Source organism: Stenella coeruleoalba (assembly GCF_951394435.1).
Source record: "Stenella coeruleoalba genome assembly, chromosome: 1".
Classification (NCBI taxonomy): Eukaryota; Metazoa; Chordata; class Mammalia; order Artiodactyla; family Delphinidae; genus Stenella; species Stenella coeruleoalba.
This window is the reverse complement of record NC_137169.1, coordinates 180,785,262-180,803,358: the sequence shown is the minus strand read 5'-3', so window position 1 is coordinate 180,803,358 and position 18,097 is coordinate 180,785,262. Positions and strand designations below refer to the sequence as shown.

At 39.6% G+C, this 18,097-nt stretch overlaps 1 protein-coding gene and 1 pseudogene across 6 annotated transcripts in view; both read right to left on the bottom strand.

The window, feature by feature from the left end:
• Positions 1-17,858, bottom strand: part of COP1 (COP1 E3 ubiquitin ligase) — a 273,591-nt gene extending 255,733 nt beyond the window's left edge. For 2 of the 5 annotated variants that reach the window (XM_079916607.1, XM_079916608.1), the window contains exon 1: positions 17,163-17,857. In XM_079916607.1, the coding sequence (XP_079772733.1) occupies positions 17,163-17,581 (419 nt within the window). In that variant the 5' untranslated portion in view covers positions 17,582-17,857. Of the gene's footprint in view, positions 1-3,491; positions 3,549-5,251; positions 5,523-17,162 lie in introns of all 5 variants that reach the window. The other 3 variants (XM_079916609.1, XM_079916610.1, XM_079916606.1) reach the window with 3 other exon arrangements.
• LOC307192264 (small ribosomal subunit protein uS5-like) lies at positions 6,583-7,575 on the bottom strand (annotated as a pseudogene). Its single transcript has one exon. The product of its transcript is annotated as a small ribosomal subunit protein uS5-like (transcript).
• Positions 17,859-18,097: the final 239 nt, after the last annotated feature.

Here is an 18,097-nt window from a genome sequence, read left to right as displayed (position 1 = left end):
GCAAATTGTAGCTGGACTTGTATGTATTTGTTATTTGACTAGCACAACCAACATGTGCAATTAAATTAATGGTTACAGGACATAGTACTCCACTATTCCCCCCGGGCTCAAAAAACTGTATCTCGTAGTGGATCAAACCCCCCTCATCCCATACAAAACTAACCATCTGCTTAGATATTCACCACACCCCTAGACAGGTTCCTCTCTAGATCTACAAACCATTTTATTCATAAATCAATACTAAATCTGACACAAGCCCCATAATGAAATTATATGAACATCTTTCACATCCCATAGGTTAATGTAGCTTAAATTTTTCATAAAGCAAGACACTGAAAATGCCTAGATGGGCTCGCCAGCCCCATCAACATAAAGGTTTGGTCCCAGCCTTTCTATTAATTCTTAACAGACTTACACATGCAAGCATCCACATCCCAGTGAGAATGCCCTCCAAATCACAAAGATCAAAAGGAGCGGGTATCAAGCACGCTACACTAGCAGCTCACAACACCTTGCTTAGCCACACCCTCACGGGACACAGCAGTGATAAAAATTAAGCCACGAACGAAAGTTTGACTATGTCAGGATAACTAGGGTTGGTAAACTTCGTGCCAGCCACCGCAGTCATACAACTGACCCAAATTAATAGAGACCCGGCGTAAAGAGCGTTAAGGAATCACACAGAATAAAGTCAAATCTTAATTAAGCTGTAAAAAGCCATAATTAAAACTAAGCTAAACCACGAAAGTGACTTTAATACAATCTGACTACACGACAGCTAAAACCCCAACTGCGATTAGATACCCCACTATGCTTAGTCGTAAACCTAAATAGTCACAGAACAAGACTATTCGCCAGAGCACTACTAGCAACAGCCTAAAACTCAAAGAACTTGGCGGTGCTTCATATCCCTCTAGAGGAGCCTGTTCTGTAACCGATAAACCCCGATCAACCTCACCAACCCTTGCTACTTCAGTCTATATACCGCCATCTTCAGCAAACCCTAAAAGGAAACGAAAGTAAGTATAACTACCCTACATAAAAACGTTAGGTCAAGGTGTAACCTATGGGATGGGAAGAAATGGGCTACGTTTTCTATACTAAGAACACCCCTCATACTCACACGAAAGTTTTTATGAAATCTAAAAATCAAAGGAGGATTTAGTAGTAAATTAAGAGCAGAGTGCTTAACTGAATAAGGCCATGAAGCTCGCACACACCGCCTGTCACCCTCCTCAAGTACCACAGCAAAGCCCCAGCTTACTAACCCATGCTAAGCAACTATACGAGAGGAGACAAGTCGTAACAAGGTAAGCATACTGGAAAGTGTGCTTGGATAAAACAAGATGTAGCTTAAACAAAGCATCTAGTTTACACCTAGAAGATTCCACAACCTGTGTATATCTTGAACTAAATCTAGCCCACACCCCCCCACCGCTCCTACCATAAACCAATCAAATAAAACATTCATTATACATCTAAAGTATAGGAGATAGAAATTCAACCACCAATGGCGCTATAGAGAAAGTACCATAAAGGAAAGATGAAAGAAACACTAAAAGTAAAAAAAAGCAAAGCTTACCCCTTGTACCTTTTGCATAATGACTTAACTAGTAACAACTTAGCAAAGAGACCGTAAGCTAAACTACCCGAAACCAGATGAGCTACTTACGAGCAGTAACTAGAACGAACTCATTTATATGGCAAAATAGTGAGAAGACTTATAAGTAGAGGTGAAAAGCCTAACGAGCCTGGTGATAGCTGGTTGTCCAAGAAAAGAATTTCAGTTCAATGCTAAATAATACTAAAAACCACATCAAGTCTCAACGTATATTTAATCGTTAGTCTAAAAAGGTACAGCTTTTTAGAAATGGATACAACCTTAAATAGAGAGTAAAATAAACTTAAACCATAGTTGGCCTAAAAGCAGCCACCAATTGAAAAAGCATTCAAGCTCAACAATAAAACAATGTTTTAATTCCAACAATAAGTAAATCAACTCCTAGCCTGACTATTGGACTAATCTATATAACTATAGAAGCAATACTGTTAACATGAGTAACAAGAAATTTTTCTCCTCGCACAAGCTTACATCAGTAACTGATAGTACACTGATAATTAACAGCTAATAAATATAACCAACACTAAATTATTTATTAAAAACACTGTTAACCCAACACAGGCTTGCATTAAGGAAAGATTAAAAAAAGTAAAAGGAACTCGGCAAACACAAACCCCGCCTGTTTACCAAAAACATCACCTCTAGCATAACCAGTATTAGAGGCACTGCCTGCCCAGTGACAATCGTTAAACGGCTGTAGTGCGGTGCTGGGAAACCTATACAAGTGAAAGCATGAAATCAGAACATTCTCTAACACCATACACAAAAATAAACTCAAAATGGATTAAAGACCTAAATATAAGACCAAATACTACAAAATTCTTAGAGGAAAACACAGGCAGAACACTCTTTGACATAAATCGTAGCAATATTTTTTTGGATCCCTCTCCAAGAGAAATGGAAATAAAAACAAAAACAAACAAATGGGACCTAGTCAAACTTATATGCTTTCGCACAGCAAAGAAAACCATAAACAAAGCAAAAGGACAACCCACAGACTGGGAGAAAATATTTGCAAACGATGCTATCAATAAGGGATTAATTTCCAAAATAGACAGACAGCTCATGCAACTCAATATCAAAAAAAAAAAAAAAAGACCCAATCAAAAAATGGGCAGAAGTCCTAAACAGACATTTCTCCAAAGAAGACATACAGATGGCCAACAGGCACATGTAAAGATGCTCAATACCACTAATTACTAGAAAGGCAAATCACAACTACAATGAGGTATCACACCAGTCAGAACAGCCATCATTAAACAGTCTACAAATAATAAATGCTGGAGAGGGTGTGGAGAAAAAGGAACCCTTCTACACTGTTGGGAATGTAAATTGGTGCATCCACTATGGTAAACAGTCTGGAAATTCCTTAAAAACTAAAAATAGAGTTACCATATGATTTTGCAATTCCACTCGTGGGCATATATCCAGAGAAAACTCTAATTTGAAAAGAAACATGCACCCCAATGTTCACAGCAGTACTATTTACAATAGCCAAGACATGGAAACAACCCAACTGTCCATCAACAGATGAATGGATAAAGAAGATGTGGTATATATACACAATGGAATATTACTCAGCCATAAAAAATGAAATAATGCCATTTGCAGCAACATGGATGGACCCAGAGATTATCATATTAAGTGAAGTCAGACAAAGACAAATATTATATGATATCACTTACACATGGAATCTAAAAAAATGATACAAATAAACTTATTTACAAAGCAGAAACAGACTCAGACATAGAAACAAACTTATGATTACCAAAGGGGATAGTGGGGTGGGGAGGGGGCAGGATAAATTAGGAGTTTGAAACAAGCAGGTACAAACTACTATACATAAAGTAGGTAAACAACAAGGACCTACTGTATAGCACAGGGAACTGTATTCCATATCTTGCAATAACCTATAATGGAAAAGAATCTGAAAGAGGATATATATATACGTACAACTGAATCACTTTGCTGTATACCTGATACTAAAAAACACTGTATATATATAGCCAAAGACAATGGAGTGACATCTTCAAAATACTGCATGAAAAAAACTTTAAACTTGGAATTTTATACCCAGCAAAAAAAAATGTTTGAATATGAAGGCAAAACAAGTAATTTTCAAATACAAATAACTTAAAGAATTCATCGTACACAGACCTTCACTGTATGATATATTGATGTAAGTTCTACAGGAAGAAGGAATACAAAGTGGGACAGCAAATACACACAAATAAATAAATAAAGAGCTCTAAAAATGGTTAACAATGAATATAAGCATGAAACATATTTTATGTTTAATCACTCTAAAACATAAGCAGCACAAAGAGTTCACCGTTGAATATGGAGCATAATACCATCCCTAGAAACAACGAAAGCACAACAGGAAAACAAGATAAATGGAAATTAAAATCTAATATTTTTAAGATGTACTAAAAAAAATAAAGAAAATGACAAAAGCATTGAAAGATAAAGAAAATTCTCAATTAGATAACCTCAGAAACCAAGTATTAGGAAGAAAAGCTTATTTGAAAAGAGGTGAAAGAACTCAGAAAAACTTAGAAATAAAGAAAAAGAAAGACATAAGAGCAAATAAGCACAATGGATACTGATTTAAGAGAAAATTAGATGGCCATTTTAGGCATCTGATTTTGCAACCTTACCACAGAACTTTAGATAGACCACAAAGTGAACCTAGTACTATTCAAACCATTATTAGTAGTGATTATTTGAACTTTTCATCTTGTCACTGTTTTATTAAAATAATGATCTTCAGTTCAATCTTGTGAAGAAGACATTTTCATACCAACTGCCAAAACTAAAGGTAGATATACTGCACAACCTTAAGCTTGCCAAAAGGCTATGTGTGTCATTTAACTGCATTTAGAAACCAACAATGCAGAACAGATATAGATACAGAAAATTATTTAATTCTACTATTTTCTATTTATAAGGCACATCATCTCAGTTAAGCAAGGGTCTTATGGCAATCAGTTTGACTCTCAAGTTAAACTTTTAATCAGTGCCTTATTTATACTCTGCCTAACTTTTTAATGTATTACCTGCTTCAAAAGCAGTATCCAAACTTATCAAATGGTATAGTAATAATAAATGGTACAATAATAAGGACATTGCTCAATCCATATATATTTTGGTACTGACACTAACTCCATTACAGTTCCACAAAATGTGTCAATTGTCTCATGGTAGTACTGGTTCTAAGTAACCAAGCATTCAATCTTTCAAAGGTTAAGTACTAAAAAACATAACATCAAGATAATCAGAGCCAGGTACAATTTAGAGTTATTTAGGAAAATAGGGAGTGGTTACATCTTACCTAACAGGACCAAAGAACCACTTTCATATTTTGGTACCAAATGTGAAATCCTGGCAAACACCACCTGATTCCTTTCCATGATTTTATAATTTACGATGTCTTTATACATGTATTATATAATCTAAACCTCACAATCCTATAATGGAATACCATTGTATCTCAATTTATAAATGAAAAAACATACTCTAAGTCAAACATATATTTGCCGGAAGTTAAATCTCAGGGCTTTTAATGCCAAGTCCAGTGCCCTTTGCCTCATGCTATGATCTCAGAAGAGAAAGGAAACAAATACTTACATGCATCACTGTGACCATGAAATTTCAAATCACTATCAACATATAGAACACCTTGGAAACAACTACTTTGAATATGCTGAAATTTATATACATCCTTTCAAGAGTGAAAGACACGCAGCAAAAGTCAGTAGCCACAGAAATGTTTCTTCTTTCCTCTCAAAATGTCCAAAACTTGACATTTCTCTAGCTGCCTCCTTCCCCTTAAACCAGCTGCTTTGTGACCATCCCCAAGCCATCCTCCATTCTCAACTGGCCCCAGGTGGATTCAGAACTGAAAGACAAGGAAATAAATGAAAAGGAAAATAATAAACCTCAAATCATTTTTTAACACCTACACTGGTAACACTAAATCCCCAGCACCAATCTTCACAGGCAGCAGTTAAGTTCCAGCCTCTGTCCATTCATCTCACTCCTTCCTAGTTTCATTTGATACGATAAAAAGCCCTAAAAATCTTAAAAGTCTCTTTTAATAAAAATTAAGTTTATTTGGTATTTTGCAATGAGATTTTTTTTCCTATCTCCACTAAGACCTGTATTTAACTTTGGTTTATGTCACAGGATTCTATGAATAAGGATAGGAAAGGTAAGGAAGAAAAGGAATAGAAGGCAAACTTCTTAGACTCTAATTTAACAATGAAATCTTTAAAAAAAAAAAAAAGAGGGGGGAGTGTATTCAAAATAGCTGTGTGCTAGCTTCAGGGGCAGAGTTTTCTTTAAAAAAAAAAAAAAGAGACCACATAGTATAGGGAAAAAGGACACCATGATCAATACAAGTGATAGGCATGAAAAGATAAGCAGGGGAAGGGGTTCCCTGGTGGCACAGTGGTTGAGAGTCCGCCTGCCGATGCAGGGGACACGGGTTCGTGCCCCAGTCCGGGAGGATCCCACATGCCGCGGAGCGGCTAGGCCCGTGAGCCACGGCCGCTGAGCCTGCGCGTCCGGAGCCTGTGCTCCGCAACGGGGGAGGCCACAACAGTGAGAGGCCCGCGTACCGCAAAAAAAAAAGATAAGCAGGGGAAGCAATCTCTGGTGTTCTGTCCCCCAACCCCCCCCCCAACAAAAAGTAGACTGGATCAGGAAACCAAATATGGCCAAAGAGTGTCACTACTGATTCCTCCCAGTGTGAAATGACTGCAATACGCTCTCAATCTCTTCCTGGATCTTATTCTACTCACACACTCCCAACATTCCTCTACTCAAACAGAGCATCAGTTCTAATGACTAAAGGCTTAGAGTTGGCGAATAATGTTAATTAGGCTTGTGTAGCTATAATATAAGTGGAAAAATTAGAATTATCTCATAGCAAACACCATGACCAGGGCTCACAGGACCTAGTCTTAGATTCAAGGTGGATCTAGGGACTTCAGTGCACTTATATGGAATACACATCTTCACTAGTGCTCCACTTTTTTTTTTTAAACTGGCTTCATTCACTTTATTTTTCTCATAGAAAACGATGTGGTGGCTACAGCTGGAGCCTGGGTCCTCTGCCCGAAAACTCTGGTGTGAGTCTTTACAAGATGGTCAGTGAATTCCTGATACAGAGACTTGGTGAACACCACCTTTCCAGAAATCAGGAGTGAGATAACTGTAGGTCTTGGAAATGGCATCAAAAGTGGCCTTGGTGAAGTTGCCCAGGGTGGTGGTGCAGCCCCGGCAGAGGCGTAGTAGTCATCAATTCCAACCATCATCACTAGCTTCTTGGGCACAGGGGCTGAGACGATGCCAGTGGCCCTGGGGGCAGGGATGAGGCACACCAGCACTGAGCCACAGCGGCCAGTCACCTTGCAAGGGACGGTATGGGGCTTGCCGATCTTGTTCCCCCAGAAGCTTCACCGCACGGGGATGATGGAGAGAGCTTGGCCAGAATGATGGTCCCACTGATAGCAATGGCTACCTCCTTAGAGCACTCGACACCCAAACCAGCATGTCCGTTGTAATCCCCAATGGCAACAAATGCCTTGAACCAGATCCGCTGGCCAGCACAAGTCTGCTTTTGCACAGGCATAATCTTCAAAACCTCGTCCTTGAGGGATGCCCCCAAGAAAAAGTCAATGATCTCGGATTCCTTGATGGGCAGAGAGAAGAGACAGATCTCCTCCAGGGACCTGATCTTCATGTCCTTGACCAGATAGCTCAGCTTGGTGACAGGGAGCCACTCCCTAACCTCAGCCTTGCCTCTGCAAGCTCCTTGGCCTCGGCCCCGACCACGACCCTGGGCCAGGAGGCCAAGCGCTGAAGCTTCTGCAGAAGCCACTGCAGCCTCCCATTCCAGGGCCCCTGGGGCCTCCAGGCCCTCCCGCAGCACCAGCGTCATCTGCCATTTGGTGTTTTTATGGAGAAGCTAGTGCTCTACTCTTTATGTGACTAATGCTTCTTTTTCTGCTTCTCAAGGATATCAGCTTGCAGTATACAACTGACCCTTGAATGACACAGGTTTGAACTGCGTGGGTCGGCTTACACACAGATTTTTTTCAATAATGAGTACTACAGTACTGCACAATCTGCAGTTGGTTGAATGCACAGATGGAGAGGGACTGCGGATATGGAGGGCTGACTGTAAGTTAAAGTGGATTTTCGACTAGGCAGAAGGTGGGCACCCCAACCTCTGCGTTACTCAAGGGTCAACTATATAGCCCTTCCAGCACCAGCACTACAACAAGAACTTTATTTTTTTTTTCATATAGGCCAATTCAAGTGTTTTTTTTAATTTCAAATTCCTTAAACAAAATATGATTGACCCAATATATTGTTTCAAGCCAATTCCAACAAGATTTAACTGCTATATTTTAGTCATTAATTCAGAAGAGCACCCAACATAGGCCATGAAAGGCACCGGACACAAAAGACCACATATTGTATAATTCCATTTATATGAAATGTCCAAAAAACACGCAAATCTATAGAGTCAGAAGGCAAATTTGTGGTTGCCAAGGGACGAGAAGGAGAGTGACTGCTTAATGCATATAGGGTTTCCTTTTGGTGTGATGAAAATATTCTGGGAGTAGATAGTGATGATGGCTTCACAACACTGTCAATGTACTGAATTGCACAGGTTAAGTGGTTAAAATGGTGAATTTTATGAGGTATGAATTTTACCTCAATTTTTTTAAAAAAAGGAATAGAGAACGATTGAGGGAGTAACTGGAATGGATCCTACAGAATGGAAGCATACTATTACAAGATTCTTACAGTGTATGTGAAATGACATAACATGATTTTAGAATATAAAAAATTAAAAATGAGTACTATAAACCCTAGAGCAAACACTCCCCCCCAAAACACACACACATCCCACACAGCTATCACTAATAAGTCAACTGTAGCAGCAAAACAGAAATCTTAAAAACACCCAATTAATCCAAAAGAAGGCAGGAAAAGAAGGAAAAAAAAGACAGAAAAGGAATAGAAGAATAGAGGGGACAAACAGAAAACAAAGAGCAAGCAAGACATACACATAAAACCAAGCACATCATAATTATGTTAAAATGCAAAAAGTCTAACCAAGCCACTTAAAAGGCAAATTGTCATAATGAATAAAAAAGAAAGACTCAAACATATGCTATCTACAAGAAACCTACTTTAAAAATTAAAACAGATAAAGAAGTAGTGAAGGACAAAAAAACATGCCATGTAAACACTTAAAGAAAGCTGGAGAGATTATGCTATCAGACTAAATAGATTTCAGAACAACAAATATTACCAGGAGTAAGCAAGGACATTTCAAAATAATAAAGGGATCAATCCACCAACTCGAAATGCATGTGCCCTACTAATAAAGTTTCAAAATACGTGAAACAAAATTGACAGAATTGCAAGGAAACATAGCAAAACCCACAATTACACTTGGAATGGTTAAAGATTTTAACACCCCTTTCAGTAATTGACAGAACAAGTATATAGAAAATCAGTAGGAGTATACAGAGTTTAACACATCAACAAACTTGACATTTATAGAATATACCAGTCTACACACTGCAAAAAACTCATTTCTTTAAATGCATACGGAACATTAAGATAAAGCTTACCGTGAACCATGAAACAAGTCTCAATAAATTTAAAAGGACTGAATTCACACAATTCATATTCTCTGAATGAAACTGAATTATATTAGAACTTAATAACAGAATATCCAGAAAATTCTCATTTAGAAATTAAAACATTTCTAAATAACCCATTCTTCAAATAAGAAATCAAAATGGGGACTTCCCTGGTGGCACAGTGGTTAAGAATCCACCTGCCAATGCAGGGGACCCGGGTTAGAACCCTGGTCCGGGAAGCCTCCACATGCCACGGGGCAACTAAGCCCGTGTGCCACAACTACTGACTGAGCCTGCTCTCTAAAGCCCACGAGCCACAACTACTGAGCTCACATGCCACAACTAATGAAGCCCGTGCACCACAACAAGAGAAGCAACTGCAATGAGAAGCCCGCGCACTGCAACGAAAAATAGCCCCCCTTCGCCACAATAGGAGAAAGCTTGCACGCAGCAACGAAGACCCAACGCAGCCATTAATAAATAAAAAAATAACCCAAAAAAAAGTTTTAAAAAAAATCAGTGGAAATGACAAAAGATATATTAAACTGAATGAAAATTAATGCAGGGATTAGAAAGGGAAACTAATAGAATTAAATGTTTTCCTTAGAAAAGGCCAAAATAATCTAAGATTCTGTAGTCAGAAGCCAGAAAATGATGAAACTCAAAGTAGAATAAAAATAAAGCCAAATATCAGGGAAATAGAAAATGGACATTTAGAAAATCAATAATACCAAAACCAGTTACTTGAAAAGATTAATGAAACTGACAATCCTGGGCTTCCCTGGTGGCGCAGTGGTTGGGAGTCCGTCTGCCGATGCAGGGGACACGGGTTCGTGCCCCGGTCCGGGAAAATCCCACATGCCGCGCAGCGGCTGGGCCCGTGAGCCATGGCCGCTGAGCCTGCGCGTCCGGAGCCTGTGCTCCGCAACGGGAGAAGTCACAACAGTGAGAGGCCCGCGTTCCGCCAAAAAAAAAAAAAAACCTGACAATCCTCTGGCTAAACTGTTCAAGGAAAAAAAAAGGGAAAACACAAATTACCAGTATCAGGAATGAAAGAAGGGACATCCCTCCAAATCCTACAAACATTTAAAACATAAAGAAGTATTAAAGCCTAAGTCAGAAAGAGAAAATCAAATATTGTATATTAACGCATATATGTGCAATCTAGAAAAGAGGTACAGATGAACCGGTTTGCAAGGCAGAAGCAGAGGTATAGAGAACAAATGTATGGACAAGGGGGGAAAGCGGGGGGTGGGGGGGTGGGATGAATTGGGAGATTGGGATTGACATATATACACTAATATGTATAAACTAGATAACTGATAAGAACCTGCTGTATAAAATAAATAAATAAAATAAAATTCCAATAAACAAAAAAAGTATTATGAACTTATGCCAACAAATTCAATAGCTCGGGTGAAACGGAGAAATCCCTTAGCAGACAAATTACCAAAGCTCACTTAAGAAATAAAGAACCTGAATAGCCCTTTATCAAGTAAAGAAACTGAAATAGTAAATGAAAACCTTGCCACAAAAACTATGGCTTCACTGATGAATTCTACCAGACACTTAAGAATGAAACATACCAATCCACAAACTCTTTCAGAAGACAAAGATGAGCTGAACTGTATCCTCTCCCAAATCCATACATTGAAATCCTAGCCCTCAGTACCTCAGAAGACTGTATTTGGAGACTGGGCCTTAAAGAGCTAATTACGGTAAAATGAGGTCATGTATGTGGGACCTAATCCCAATATGACTGGTGTCCTTATAAGAGATTAGGACACACACAACACACAGACCCAGGGACAACCATGTGAAGACACAACAAGAGGTGGCCATCAGCAAGTCAAGGAGAGAAGCCTCAGAAGAACCCAAACCTGACAACACCTTGATCTTGGACACCTAGCCTCTAAAACTGTTGAGAAAATAACTTTCTATTTTTTAAGCTACCCAGTCTGTAATTATGTTATAGCAGCCCTAGCAAACTAATACACCCTGATATCAAAACCAAAATATATAAAGTAAATATATGTATATTATAAGAAAACCATAGACCAATATCACCCATAAATAAAAATACAAAATATCTTTTTAAAAAAATCAGTAAATAGGGCATAAAATTGGAAAAGAAAGAAGTAAAACTATATTGATTTTCAGATGACATGATTGTCTTCTCAGAAAATCACATCGGTTCTACCAAAAAACTATTAGAAGTAATAAGTGAACTTAACAATTCACAGGACACAAGGTCAATACACAAAAATAAATTTTATTTTTATATTAGCAACAATTAGAAATTGAATAGCAAATTAGCAATTTTTAATTAGAAATTAAAATAACACAACAGCATCAAAAACATGAACTACTTAGGAGTAAGTTTAACAAAACATGTGCAAGATCCAAAAACTGATAACTATATAACTCTGCTAAGAGGAATTAAAGACCTAAATAACTGGAGAAACATACTATGTTTATGGCTCAAAGATTCAATATTGTTAAGATGTCAAATCTTCCCAAATTGGGTCATAGATTCAAAGTAACTCAAATTAAAATCCTAGCATGCTTTTTTTAAGAAATTGGTAAGCTAAAATCTATGTGGAAATGCAAACATCCTAAATAACTAAATCAACTTTGAAATAGAGGAACAAAACTACACTATCTGATTTCAAGGTTTACAACAATGATACAGAAGTCCAGACAATGTGGTACTGGCATAAGGATAAACACATAGATCAATGGAACAGAATAAAGACTCCAGAAATAAACTTATACATATTAATTAATTTTTGAGAAAGGTTCCAAGAAAATTCAATGAACAAAGATGGTCTTTTCAACAAATGGGTGCTACAATAACTGGACATCTACGGTGGAGGGAAAAAATCTCCAACCCTTACCACACACAGTATATAAAAATTAACATGAAATGATTATATACCTAACCACAAAAAAGCTATAAAGCTTCTAGAATATACAAGAAGACTTAGACAACAATTTCTTCAATAGAACACAAAAGCCATAGACTGTAAAAGAAAAAAGTCCATAAATTGGACTTAAAATTTTAAACTTTTGCACTTCAGAAGACTGCTCAGAAAACTAAAAAGAAAACAACAGACTGGGAGAAAACATCACAATATTTAGGACTTACATGCAAATTATGACAATAAGATACTACTACACACGCCTACTAGAATGACTGAAATTTGAGAGACTGAAAACAGCAAGTGTTGGCAAGAATGTGGAACTGAAACTCATACATTGCTGGTAGAAATGCAAAATGATAGTCACTTTAGAAAACAGTTTTGCAGTTTCTTATAATGCTAAATACACACTTGGCAATACAACCCAGCAATACACTCCTATGTATTTACCCAAGAGATGTGAAGACAGGTCCACACAGAAAACTGAATGTGAATGTTTACAACAGCTTTCTTTACAATCACTGAAAACTTTAGAAACAAAGAAACTCAAATATCTTTTAACTGATGAGTATATAAAGAAATCACGTTACATCCATGTAATGGAATACTACTCAGCAATTAAAAGAAAATTAGTGAGACATTCAACATTATTGAATCTCAAAAACATTACTCCAAATAAGTCAGGCACAAAAGTCAACATACTGAATGACTCCATTAATATAATATCCTAGAAAAGGCAAAACTATATTGATAGAAAACAGATGACCAGTTGCCAGGTGTCAGAGATGAGGTTCGAAGACAGAGTGCTAAGGTGTAGTACACTGAACTTTCTAGTGTGATGGAAATGTTCTGTATCTTGATTAGGGTGGTAACATAGATGTATTCATTTGTCAAATTCATTGAACTACACACTTAAAACTGGTGACTGCTATGGTATGCAAATTATATCTTAATAAAGCTGATTTTAAACAAAATCTCCAGCCTCTGAAGGGCAAAGCAATATAGTGGTTAAGAACTTGAGCTTTGAGCCAAAACGTCTGGATATAAATACTGATACCACCATTATTAACTATATGAACTGAGCTTTGAGCCAAAAGCCCATCCTTAAACTAAACTGAGGCCTCATACCCAGTAAGTACTTATACATTGTACATAAATATGTAACCAAAAGTTTCATCAAACTATCTTTTCATACCCAGTAAGTACTTATACATTGTACATAAATATGTAACCAGAAGTTTCATCAAACTATCTTTATAATGACAGGTTCTATGATACCTGCTATTTTATTTCACTTTTTAATAGTTTGGAAAACAGTTATAGTAGCAAGAATGGTCAACAGATTTCATCTTTAGGGCTAAATGTAATTAATAGGTAGTGGCTGCCTGCAGTGCTATGTTGAGGACTGTGAGACAACATCTGAATTCAGAAGAGTATTTAGCATCTGCCATGGTACTAAGAGAAGCAATAATGCCAGGATGTGATACTATAATTATGTGATTAAAAGTCTTTCTTCACATTAAATCGTGAGCTCCTTCAGGATAGTCCATTTTTAATAGCTGACATGAGAATTTATTAAATGGTAGATGGACTTCATGTAGATTCTACCTACATTTTATCAGGCAGAGGTAACCTTCCCACAAGGGGCTTACTATCTACCTAAAAATACTTATTTCTGCTACAACTCAGAGAGTATCTGGGACTTGAAGAGGTAGAAAAGGTTATTTCAGGGGGTTGGAAAAGCTAATGCAGAGGCAGTAGTAATATGATAACATAAAAGAAAGAAATTGTCTTCCAAACACAGGCTATTTAAACGTAATTTAAACGAATTTAAACGAATCGTAATTTAAACAAATCATGTAAGAAAAATTTGAAAAATCAAAGTAACGAAGACTTCCTTTGAATGTCCGAGATTTATCCAACTTCAAGCTATATACTACTCTCTACTGTACTACAGATTCTCCATCTATAAAACACTGTTAGAATTATCTGCAACTTGACGATACTTTCAATCCTTTGTTTGAAAGAAATATTAAAGTAAAAACTATAAATCCCTAAAATGTTCATCAATTCTGCAATTAAATATAAACTTACTTTCAAATATGAGTCAGGAGAGGCCAATATGTATTATTGATATTAGGCATTTGACCTTAAATCAACCATTCTCAAGGAGGGGAAGAGGACATGTCATTAACAAGGGAGCTTCTGCAAACTACACTGCCCACTCCAGCCTCCAATTCAGTTTTGTCCTGTTGGGATATGGGCAAGCAGACAGGCAAGGGGAGAGAGTAGTTAAGGATAAAGACATTTATCTCCTGTGATTATGAAACAGCTGTTTCCCTTCAGTCTACCACATTTAACAACCACGAGGCTAAATACATGTACTTCAACTTATAGATATGAAATTTTTAAATTCCATACAAAGAAAGCACTAAATTGAGAATTCGGAGATATGAGTTTTAATTTTGTCCTTGAGCTACCCAATCTGAAACCAAGTTACTTAACTTCTCTGTACCTCAATGAGAATACAATTATATTAGTATTATATAAAGTTGGAAGTTCTATATAACTTCACAGAATTGCTCTAGGATAAAATGAAACATGAAGTATAAACATATCTTTAAAATATGATGAATAAGGAATTGTTATCATTATTCAAACTTAAGCCTCATTTAGATGTAAAAGCTTAGAATAATTTGGATTGGTTCACAGTTTGACCTTGAAGCAGACAGACCAACCACCCAGAGCCAATTAGAAATGAAAAGGATTCCTTGGGCCTTGCCTAATCCTCACCTCCCTACCCCAAATGCTTGGCCAAATCAAATCTAGCTGGAGAATCAGGAAAACTGATTTCCATTAATGAATTCTTCTGAATATTCAACCTCACCAGATAAAGAAACAGAGGACTATGAAATTCTTAGAAAGTGAAATATTCGGAATTTTTAACTCATGACTCTCACTGGACACTTCCTCTTGGAATATAAAAGAAAGCAGAAGGGGCTTCCCTGGTGGCGCAGTGGTTGAGAGTCCGCCTGCCAATGCAGGAGACGCAGGTTCGTGCCCCGGTCCGGGAAGATCCCACATGCCGCGGAGCGGCTGGGCCCGTGAGCCATGGCCGCTGAGCCTGCGCGTCCGGAGCCTGTGCTCCGCAACGGGAGGCCACGACAGTGAGAGGCCCGCGTACCGCAAAAAAAAAGAAAGCAGAAAAATCTAAACAACATGGTTAAGACTCAAGAGACTGGATTTTAATTTTTAAAAATTAGTTGACAGACTAATAAAAATTTTAATAATCTTACCCCTAAACAATAAAAATTAGTGCCAGCTGCTTATACTCTCCCATCCCTCTCCAACTTTCTATAAAATGGCTTATAGTAAGTATAATGAGATGCATACAGTGCCTGGCAGACAGTGAGTGCCAAAGAAATATCTGTTGAATGAATGATTAATTTCCTTCTTTCTCACACCTTTTACACTATCTTAGTATACCTATATGGTTGCTGGCATGTTTGTTTTCTTTTAACCTACTAAAAAGTAAAATGCAAATGGTGGCTAAAAAGACAAACTGTGAAAACCCTCACTTTGTTTCACTAGCTTCTACTTTATCTTATGGGATTCTCTACTGGCTATGAACACAAACACATCTTATACCCAACGATAAGCTGCTCAAATTATTTACAAATTACAATTATAGCCCAGTTTCAGTGAAAAATGAATCAGTTCTGAATCCAGAATAATTTATGACGAAAGCAAAAGTATGAATAAAGGTATTTTTACTGCAAGAACTAGAAACTGTAAGTCTAATCAATAACTTTCCTAGAGTCCCAACTTCTAGTCTTATCATATTTAATGACAACTCGGACCATCTTCAACCCTGAAGTGAATCAACTTCCCGTATAGTGACAGTGCAACCCAACTTCCTACATCACTAGTATTCTATTCTATCAACAATTTCCTCCAGAGGAAAAGCACAAAATCCTACCAGTTCTCACTCAGCTAAAAGCAAATCCTTTCTTGCAATCTTACCATTTGAATTGGATTTTGAACACAAAACCCAACGAAAATGGAAACACTCTCAAGCAAGACAATCAACTCCATTTTTCACTTAATATGTATAATCCCTCTATGCCAAATGTCATAACGGAGGACTACTGCGTAGCATTCAAGATGCTAACTACGATGACAACACGTCTAATTCCTAGCTTTTCTCAAATCCGAAGTTCCAGTATATACGCTGATGCGTTAATACAAGTGTAGTGCAGTCACATCTGACACATGGATGATACTTAATAAACGTGGTCCCCTCTTTCAAGACATTCAGTTGAGAGGTGGAAGTTGTGAACAGACTTTCTTGACTACAGGAGCCTCAACAACAGATTTAAAAGTGACCCAGCCTTTGAAGCAGGAGGAGATAATTTACACGTACACAGGATGGATATTTACATCAACTACCACTTCTTAAAACAGCCATACCCATGTTTAGAGCATCATCCACTATGCTTCAATAAGCAGATTCTGACCCACAGCTCCCTCCCTCAGCATCCCGGGAAGCTTAATCCTCTCCCTTTACAAGTTTAATTCACCTCAACGAGAAATCCGGACTGACAGGGTACCTAATTCACCAGCGAGGCAGAAAATTCAAGGCCCACCCTCCGTGCCCAGCTTTCCCCTTTTATGCACAGCCATTTATTTGGCCTTTCATCTCCCCCCCTATTTATTATTCTCTAATCTCCCTTCACTTCTCCCCACCAGCACTGACCTCTTTAGTACTCCCACCCTGCCTCAGCACTCCAACATTCCCCCACCTCAGCCCACCAACCGCTGCAAACGCTCGAATGCCTCTGCAGACACCGCCACAGCGCCCAACAGACCTCCCTCACCCCGGACTCCAGCAGCCCCAAGAGCAGAAACTCCTAACGCAGAGAGGGCGAGGAGGCTGTTCGTCCAACCCACCAGACGAAGTCGTTGCTTTTGTCCTCGTAGGAGTTGATGAGCCCGTTGCACAGGGGGGCAAGCAGAGGTCGCTTCCTGCTGCCGCTCCCTAGGCTGGAGCTGCTCCCTCCTACGCCGGCGCTGGGCCTGGCTGCGCAGCTGAGCCGGGACAGGCCCGCGGACACCGCCCCGCCGCCGCTCCCGCCGCCACTGCCGGACACTGCGGCCGCCACCAGCACAGGCCGCACCGGGCCCCCGAGGCCGCCGGAGCCCGCGGCCTGGGCCGCCCCGCCGGACCCCAGCGCCGCGGCCGAAGCAGCTACGGAAGGAGGCGACGGGGAAGAGGATAAGGACGAGGAGGCGGAAGTCACCGAGGAGGCCGCAGAGGAGCCAGGGCTGGTCCCGGCTGAGCCCGACCCGGCCTGGCGGCTCCCAGACATCGTGACTCCCTCCCCTCCGGCCGGGCGCTCGGAGGAGAGGGACCGCGACTGCGACCCGCCGCCGCCTCCCTCCCCTCTGCCTCAGTACATCCTGAGTAGGCGCGCCGCGCCGGGAGGTGGGGCTGAGGAACAATAAAGTTGATTTTTGTACGGCAACCACACAACAGCGTCCGACGGGAGGGGGCGGAGGGAACTATTAAAACAAGAGCAGGAACCACTACCGCTCTCTAGGCCGCCGCCGCCGCGATCGCCGCCGCAGCCAACCCGGGCGCTCCGTGGGCCGGCCGTGCGCGCACGCGAGCGGCGGAAGGGGCGGGAGCGGCGGGGGATACAACTTTAGACACGGCGCGGGCGGCGCTCAGACAAGCTCAACGTGCCCTAGGCGGCGGCGGCGGCCTAGTAGCGACCGCCGCCCTCGTCGAGAGCTGGTTTCCTTCGTGACTTGCCCGAGGGTAGGGCCGTCTCAGTGGGTGACAGGGCTGCGGAGAGAGAAACGGATGGTAGGGGTGGCTCAAG